The sequence below is a fragment of the Brachycentrus maculatus genome, unplaced genomic scaffold, assembly GCF_059751285.1.
Source record: "Brachycentrus maculatus isolate JH-2025_06_01 unplaced genomic scaffold, ASM5975128v1 h1tg001751l, whole genome shotgun sequence".
NCBI lineage: Eukaryota > Metazoa > Arthropoda > Insecta > Trichoptera > Brachycentridae > Brachycentrus > Brachycentrus maculatus.
The window spans coordinates 1-9,256 of NW_028282349.1; the positions used below are offsets into that span (position 1 = coordinate 1).

The following is a 9,256-nucleotide window of genomic DNA, read 5'->3' on the forward strand; positions in this document are numbered from 1 at the left end:
TCCGCGCTAGATCAATTTAGACATAGCACTGACAAAGTGACTGGGCGCTAGATCACTTTAGACCCAGTACTGACTAAGTGACTGGGCGCTAGACTAAGAGTTTAAACTTACGGCAGCTATCACGAGGAACACACGTGTTATCCTTGTCTCTGACGAATCCTGGAGCGCAATCACAGCCCGGTTTACATGGCTTACTGGAGCAAGACTGAGGAGATGCCTTCTTCACAACCGGTCCTCCGTCGAGATATTCACAGGTCTCGGGACAAGGGTCCACACACTGCTTCTCGACTTCATTCGGGCCCGGACATTTTTGGGCTGAAAGAAAAAAGTAAAAATTACGTTGTCTTGTTTGCACGCCTCAAATTCCGTGTAATTCCGTGTAGTGGACAAACGCCCAAAATGTTGTAAACTTATAACGGTCGCTGATAGCGATTATCTGAATAATAAAACAAATCATAAAATCATAATCGTGTCGGGCTGTGGTCCCGTGGTTAGTATCGTGGACTCATAAGTCATAAATTCTCTGTTCGAACCGACTGCACAACAATTTGATACCTATTTCTAATAATGAACCGCTTGGGCTCACAAAAATAGTATGAAATTTAAATATTTGTGTAAATAATAACAAAACAAATATTCCTCATTAAAAATAAAACATAATTTACTTACGACACTCAACAAAAAATAAATGATAATAAGATAAAAACAATAAAAATAATAATAAGGGTTTTAATTAAATATAACAATGCTTTCGTCATTCAATTTTTGCATCATTGTAGTCGGGTTGTGGTCTCGTGGTTAGTGTCGCGGACTCTTAAGTCCGAATTTCTCGGGTCGAACCCACTCAAAACAAATTGATACCTATTTCTAATATTTCTCTTCTTATCTTTCTTTAAATATTTCTCTTAAAAAAAAATATTACTTACGACACTCAACTTTCTTGATGCAAACGTTTCGGAAATCTCTGACATATCCAGGGTTACATACACACTTTCTTTGGCCGCATGGTTCTTCCCCACAGTTTGAGGATCCATCGCAGTTTATGTCACATGGATCTTGGCATGGGACCACATGGGAATTGGGATCGTTACAGCCTAAATATAAAAAAAAAAAATCATTATAAATGTATGCAAACAAAACGCTCACTCAACATCGTCATATATAAAAAAAATATTTTTCAGGATCGTTTTTAAAGTTTAAAAATATAATGAAATGTATTTATTATAAATCATTTTTAAATCGAGTCTGCGATATGTGCAATCTATTGCTTTATGAAAAAGACATCAATAATTTTTCTTTAAATACGTTTAAGAGAAATATTATTGATGTCTATTTGACTAATTGATAAATAAAATTTATATTATTTGATAAAAACATGTAATGTTAGTTTATTTTATTTATTGTTTCGGCATTAACTTTGTGGTAAGACATGTTACAATGATTAAGGAAAACACTTCGTTTTTTACCACTTGAGTTTTATTATAGACTACATGTTTCAGAAGTACCCCTTCCCCTTACTTTCCCCTCTCCTTATTTATAGAACAATTTAAATTTTATATTTTAGTTATTATACAGACCTGAATGATGGAAGTTTAACTTCTGAAACATGTAGTCTATAATAAAACTCAAGTGGTAAAAAACGAAGTGTTTTCCTTAATCATTGTGATGTAAGTTTATTATATATTGTGGTTTTACTTTTATGTATACGACAGTTAATTTTTTATTTTTAGATAACTTAAGTGAAAACCTGTAAATGGAATTTTATTTTTTAAATTTTATTATATAATGTTATTTTTGTATATATTCTGTTGGTTTATCAACAATAAAAAAAATAATAAAAAAATAATATTAAATTCCATTTGGCAATTAAACATTTCAATAAACTCCCTAAAGAAATTTAAAAAATAGATGATATAAAAATACTTAAGAAAAAAATTAAAGCTCATTACATGTTAATCTTGAAAAAATATACAAAAAAAGACTATTACACTATTAGAGTGTTAGTCCCTCTCCAAGCACAAGAGCTCAGTCTCTTTTTTGGAGAGGCACAGCGAATCGAAATATAAAAGTTTCCATATGTATAAATGTTTCAAATGTTTTATGTTATAAATAAAAATGTAAATATATAAAATAATGAAAAAAAAAATAATAAAAAAATCCAATTGTTTTCGAATGTAACTGTCTACCTAGATTTTTATTTAATTTTGGGGGACCGGAAAAGGTTAATGCTCACATTGTTCGGGGGACACACATCGACCGTCGATGTTGATGAACCCTTCCTTGCACTGGCAACGCGGATGGCAAACCAACTCATAGCCAAACGGTGGGGCCGCGCAGTCTCTGATGACCCCCTGCATGTAACTCAAACAGTCTTCGTCAAATGTGCAATAGCCAGGACACCAATTCCATACCTGATTCGGCCCACAGTTTTGAGGAGCTGGAATAATAAAAAAATCATATAGTTTTTTGTTAGTCGACAAAAATGTCAAAAAAAAGTAACAAAATTATGAACAAAAGTTGCATGTATTGTATAGGGTTATCCAATAGGAGGTTTCATTTTGATATTTGAAAAAAAAAACTAGTATATTTTAAGATAAATCAATGAATATTTATTGCATTGTTAAGAGAAAAGTATGCGATTAACGATGGAAAACGATATCAGTCAAATGGCCGCCACCAAAAAGTGATTTAGTTTCGCGAACTGTGATGTTTCAATGCGTTGTTGAAGCATGTATTTTTGCATTTTTATTAATCTCGTAGATTTTACTTGTCGAATGTCAAAAGATGACAGCTTCAAAAGTGGCAGCTGCCCAGATAGCGGGCTATTCAAAATGAAACCTCTTATTGGAAAACCCTATATTTTAAAGACATTGTCAACTCTGTGGTATGGTAATATAATATTTTAAGCTAATCTTGGTCACAACTGTCGTCAAGAAAAGGCGATTCAGTTGGCATGGCCATGTACTCGGCATGCCTCCCGAGAGCCGCCATCAAGCTTGCCTCTTTTACAAGGCATCAGGTTCGCGCCGCCCAGGACGACCACTGCTGACAATTCGTCGGCAGTTCTCGTAAGAACCTTGGGACTCGGACCTGACTTGGGAGGATACAAGGGAGCTGGTAGACGACAGAAAAACCAGGAGACTGTTAGTGGACTTCATATGCTCCACCTAGGGAGCGGATATGGTTTAATAACAATAATATAATATGTACTCTCCTTATTATTTATCGTTCATTTTATGTAATACCACTTAAGTCTCAGATCTCCAGCATGTCTCAAATCAGGATACGTTCAACCACGCTCAGGGCTGGTCGTGTGCTCACCACACTCAATTAATAAAATGTGAAATGGATATTTTTTCTTTTTTCTTTTCAAAACCCTATAATTATTTCGAAAAAAAAACTTATTTTTTAAATGGAAAAACGATATTTTAAGAAAAAAATCATTTACGTAAAATTTTACCTGGATTTGAAGAAAATAAAGTTACAATTTAACGAATAGGTACTTGGCCTTAAATAAGAGATTATTTTAAGAAACGTTATTCTGCGTTTTTAGTTTTTCACATTTGGACCGAAAATAACTACAAGTTAGAACTCCTTTAGGCATCTGTTGATAGTTTTAATACATTAACTGCCAGTGCAGTTTTCAGAATTCAGGTAAAACAAATCAATTCTTGAAAAACGATGTTTTAAAATGTACGTAAAATGTTACCAGAATTTAAAGAAAATAAAGTTACGATTTAACGAATACTTGTCTTTGGATAAGAGATTATTTCAAAGAAACGTAATAATCGAACAAAAAAAAATATATATACACATTAATCTGTGATAACATATATATCTATCAGGGGCAGAGATAGATACTTACGGCATTCATAAATGTTGACGCACGTATTGTTGCTGTTTCTCACGTGGCGGGGAATGCACTCACAGCCAGGGTTGTTGCCGAAGCAAGGGCGCCAGTCCCAGGCGTCTGGAACTTCGACTGCAGCATTATCGCAAGTCCTTTCGGGTTCCATACAGGTATTGAACTGCTCGTTGGGATCGGGACACGCTCCTGAAAAAACAAATGTAATTTTGATTACCGCCATTTTGATTACAGTCCTGAACAACCCACGTCTAACCATTATGCGCGTCGTAGGTTCGGTGAATGGGCCGAAAACAATAATCAGCTTGATCCTCTTTTTAAACGCAAAATTTTGTTCACCGATGAGGTACATTTTTGGTTAAATAGTTATATCAATAAGCGGAATTGGCGAATTTGGTATGGAGAAAACCCACATTTGTTGAGACGCCCTTACATCTATTAAAAATTACTGTCTGGTGTGCTTTATGGGCAGGTGGAATCATTGGCCTATGTTTTTTTAAAGACGATGCCGGCCAGAATGTTACCAGTCAATGGGGAGCGCTACAGAACCATGATTACCGACTTCGTCGTACCTCAGTTGAATGGCATTGATGTGATAGAGCTGTAGTTCCAAAAAATGTCCCATGGTTAGTGTCGCGGACTCTTAAGTCAGAGTTCCTCAGTTCGAACCCTCTCTACAAAAATTTGATTCCTATTTCTAATAATGAGCCGTTTAGGCTCACAGAAATAGTATGATTTTAAAATAGAATATTTGTGCAAATAATAAAAACACAAATATTTCTCTTTAAAAAAAAAGATGGTGCAATAAGCCACACGACAGGTGGCACCATCAATTTATTGTGGGAAAGTTTGAATAAATTCTATATGTATTGTAGTTGTTAGTGTATGCATGGATTCAAAGGTGTCCATATTTTTATTAATTAATAAAGAGAAATATTTGTGTTTTTATTATTTATACAAATATTTCAATTTCATACTATTTCTGTGAACCTAAGCGGCTCATTATTAGAAATAGGTATCAAATTGTGGTACAGTGGGTTCGAACCGCTGAAACTCTGACTCTTAAGTCAGAGTTAAGGGCATAGAACAATGTGAAAAAAATAGAATACTCACCGCATTGGTCGACGGGTATGCAAATATATTCCCCTGATAAATAAGTGTTTATTGGATTCAGAACATATCCTGGGCGACACACACACCTCCTCAAAGGACATTCCACTTTACACCCGGGTTGGGAGTTTTGGTCCTCACAACTCTTGTCGCACTCTGTTGGGCATCGCTGTGGTATCGCATTAATATCTTCGCAACCTATGGATGAATATAAGTATATGTTATATTATTTGGAGACATAAAAAGACTTTGTTTTTTGATCCACTCACTTTTTTACTAAAAAAACAACTAGTTTTGGTAACATCCTGTTGCCCTCTTCAGGGTTTGTTTTATAACAAGGAGCTATGAGTAGCTGTGAATGTCCAATTTTTCCGATTTAAAATCGTTAATTTTTTATTGTGTAGTGACTATCCAACACCAGGACGCACGTTTTTATTTCGCATTAAGCATCGGAAGGGAAAGGTCAATAATAATTAATTGGAACATGTATCACAAGGATATTCTATTAAGAATCCTTGAAATGTAACCAGCTTCTTACAACTACATTCAAATCTTTGTAGCTTATGAGGAATTAGTACAGTGCTTTTTGACCGGTACTCCGCGAGCTTGTTGAAATTGCTCCACGAAATTATGAAAACCGAAATTTAATGTTGGCTCATTTATTGTGCGATTTGAGTTAAAATATCAAGAAGAAATACAATTAATTACTCCATCGACAGATCGTGCTCTAGCATAAAATTGTCTGAAATAACGGATGAGTTTTGGATTTTTGTTCAAGACGAATACCCACCTCTTTCCACAAGGGCATTGAAAATTTTAAAGTTTTCTACGATTTCTCGACGTTAGCAAATATTAAAACGAAGGCTTAGCAATTTGGATGAAGAAATGAGAGTAGATATATCAAAGATAAGACCTAATATCGCTGAAATTTGCAAAAGCCGACAAGCTCAAGCGTTATATTAAATAATTTTCGCCGCAAAAAGTTTTATTGTAGTATTTATATTTTATATTTTTTAAATTAATATAATATCAACTTGTGTGTAATAAAATAATCACTTTTATTTGTAATAAAAGCTATCTTTGTATGTTTTTTGTATATTTTATATTGGTGTACCGCGATTTTCCCTTATGATCAAAAGTGCTCCTGACATCAAAAAGGTTCAGAATTAGTACTTTAAAATGCAAAATGAATTCTATCCAAAGATAGATTCGCCAAATGTTTTTGATGTTCGCCAATGGTTTTGACTCCTTGAATTTAATTAAAGTACAGTGGAACCTTTCATAACGAGCATCATTCGTTCCAGACTCTTACTCGTTAAGCGGATTTTTTTAGTAGCGCGGCTTACAAGTGAATGTCGTGAAAAAGGGACTTGCTCTTTCTCTGTAGCTCGTTATGCGAAATGTCGCTCGTTAATTTTCTCCTCCCAGTGATATATATTTACTACAACAAGACTTTTATCATGAGAATATCAATATAAAATATAGTATATAAGGGCTCAGAATTTTTGTATTCCTCCGTAATATAATTATGTATTGCATGAAAGTATAATTGTATAAAAATATTCATTTGCAGCGACGGAAATAAATAATTTGCGAAAAAATCGAGCATAAAATCACTGCAAAAACGTTTCTTGATGTGTGCGTATGTGGCGTACTTTGTGGCATGTCGTTACGTGTTTACTGCGCCAGTATTGCGCAGATCGTCTTACGCGACGGTCGTGTCGCTACGCTGGCTATTGCAGCTACTTGCGATGTATTTTTTTCTCGTTTTCAGATACTTGCCAGAGCTAACATTATATAAATGTTACATTTCAACTTCAACTATGGTATTTATAATACTATTTAGGAATATTCACATTTTTCCCGTTTTTAAACGACATTTTCATATGGTGTACAAAATACATATCACGCGGAAATTTTTAGCACCGTAAGGGAAGGGTTAAGGGAGCAAATTTTCACACTTTTTTGCTCGTTATAGAGGTTTAAATGAATTATGATTTTCTTACAGAAGTCGGGAGGCACACAGCTGGACCCGATTCGGACGAATCCTTCAGCACATCTGCACTCCGGCTGGCAAACGTAGTCGGAAGGAGCTGGAGGACAATCTCTGATCAGCCCGTCAACGTAAGAAGAGCAGTCCGCCTCGAAGGTGCAGTATTGGGGGCACTCTACCCAAACCTCGTTGGAGCCGCATTGGTCACCTGCAACGATACTTTCATTCGAATGAAAAACTGTAGGGAAAATCACACAACACAAGCGAATACCTAAAACCCGACTGTAAAAATTATCTTCTCTTCGTTGGTAGAACCCATTTTTATAATTTGATGTCGGCGGAGGTATGAGAGCAACCCTCATTGGCAACCAATGGTGCATAGCAGGGGTGGGCTGCAGGGGGCTCGGAGGGGCTCGCGCGAGCCCATTGCTTAATTTGACTTGGGCCCCTTGATAAATTAAGAGAAATCAATATTCTCTGATGAAATCAGTGCAATTTCAGTGGTCGATTTAAATGTATTATGACACAAAACTTTGTTGTCTTTTGAAATTCGTCGAGAAATATATTAACAACTAATATTAAATATTTGATTCGATGAATTAAAGAATTTTCTACCATAATATAATAAGTCATCTTTATTTTATCGTATTTTTTTTATTTTTTTAGTTATTATCTATTTTGGAAAGTAAAAACAAAATTATACACCTAACCCCACCCGCGAGCCTCTTGTTACAAAAATTGGCAGCCCACCCCTGGTGCATAGGGTACTTTTTTAAAGATTGAAATTGCATTAATGGATATTCCATATTTTTCTTCGTTAAAATGTTGTCTATGTTGAAATGTGAAAAAATAATATAAAAAATAACTCCTATAATTGGAGATAATCCAGATTTGTGAACAAGTATTTGAACACGCTCAAAATGTTGTGAATAAATTATCTGGTCAAATTATAAGGTAAAATAATAAAATGAAAAGTTTATTTTCTGGCGTTTCTCATGTATGTGATTAGAATCCAGGATTCGGACCTAAAATAAAATCTGTATATATATATGTATATATGTATATATATATATATATATATATATATATATATATATATATATATATATATATATATATATATATATATATATATATATATATATATATATATATATATATATATATATATATATATACAAATTTTAATAAAATAACTGAAAAGACCCTATGAGCATACTTGCGGTTTGGCCGTTAATCCTTGCTAAGCGAAGCAGGAACAGAGTCAGCCAGGCTCCCGCAAATCCCACCATTCTGCCTGAATGGTTTAAAAGCAAAAACGGTTCTAACCTTGTTTATTGCCAATGTGTCCTTTTATACGGCTCAAGGCAAAAGAATTATCACCCTAGTCGTGATTGCAAAATTACTTATCGACGCATATAAAAATGCGGAGCGTGTCATGCCGCGCATCATGTCGTGAATTGTTAATTTTTTATTAATTTAATTTACTAATTGCTATAAATTGAACTTAGGTTTAAAAAAAAACATTAAGGGTCGTCTCAACCATGTACATGGTGACGTAATGGGTATTGACAGTATTTATGGCGCCATTAAAAAAAAAGCGATATAATAAACGGTCAATACCCATTGCATCATCCTGTACTTGGTTGAAATGATCCTTAAGGTTTTTTTTATTTTTATCCTTCTTACTCCTCATTACTGAGGGTTGTGACCCTTGTGGAAGCAATGACTCTTCTCCAGTTATCCCTCGACTGCGATGTACGTAGCGCTCCAACCACCGAGAAGCCTGCTGCTACCTTAACTTGATAGGTCCATAGTGTGGGGGTCTTCCTCTCTCTTTCTTCCCCTTGAGTCTACCAATCATAACCAGTTGTTCCAGGCTATCATTATTGCCACGAGCAAAGTGTCCAAATAACTGAAAACCCCATCGTGTACAGACACTGGCCAGAGTCCAGCCATCCAAGTGCAACTACTGACTCGTTGATGCGTCTAGCTGCACATGGGATTCGGAGCACGCGTCTCCAACACATTTCAAATTCACGATGAAGTTTTACACAACAAAAACCTTTCGAAAAATAACAGATAACTCTGCAATATGTTGATTTCTTGATAAATACCAATCCCTTTATAAAATAAAACAACTTTGTTTTAACCACTTTTTATTGGTACGCTTTTTCCAACCGGTTTCGACAAGAACCTTGTCATCCTCAGGGTTTATGTACTAATTCTAAAACATTGGAATACTCATGGTTAGGTTATAGTCAATTACCCTTCCCTTACGATACCAA

General features: G+C 34.9%; 1 protein-coding gene across 1 annotated transcript; it reads right to left on the reverse strand.

Annotated features, from left to right (window-relative positions):
• Window positions 1-195: 195 nt before the first annotated feature.
• Window positions 196-8,260, reverse strand: LOC148298678 (uncharacterized; the record flags this gene model as incomplete). Its single annotated transcript, XM_088276718.1, has 5 exons — window positions 8,188-8,260; window positions 6,937-7,176; window positions 3,929-4,054; window positions 2,234-2,437; window positions 196-315 (listed from the first exon to the last, which is right to left on the reverse strand). Coding segments are annotated over exons 1-5 (763 nt in total), but the record flags the coding sequence as incomplete, so codon positions are not given.
• Between the last annotated feature and the right edge of the window lie 996 nt (window positions 8,261-9,256).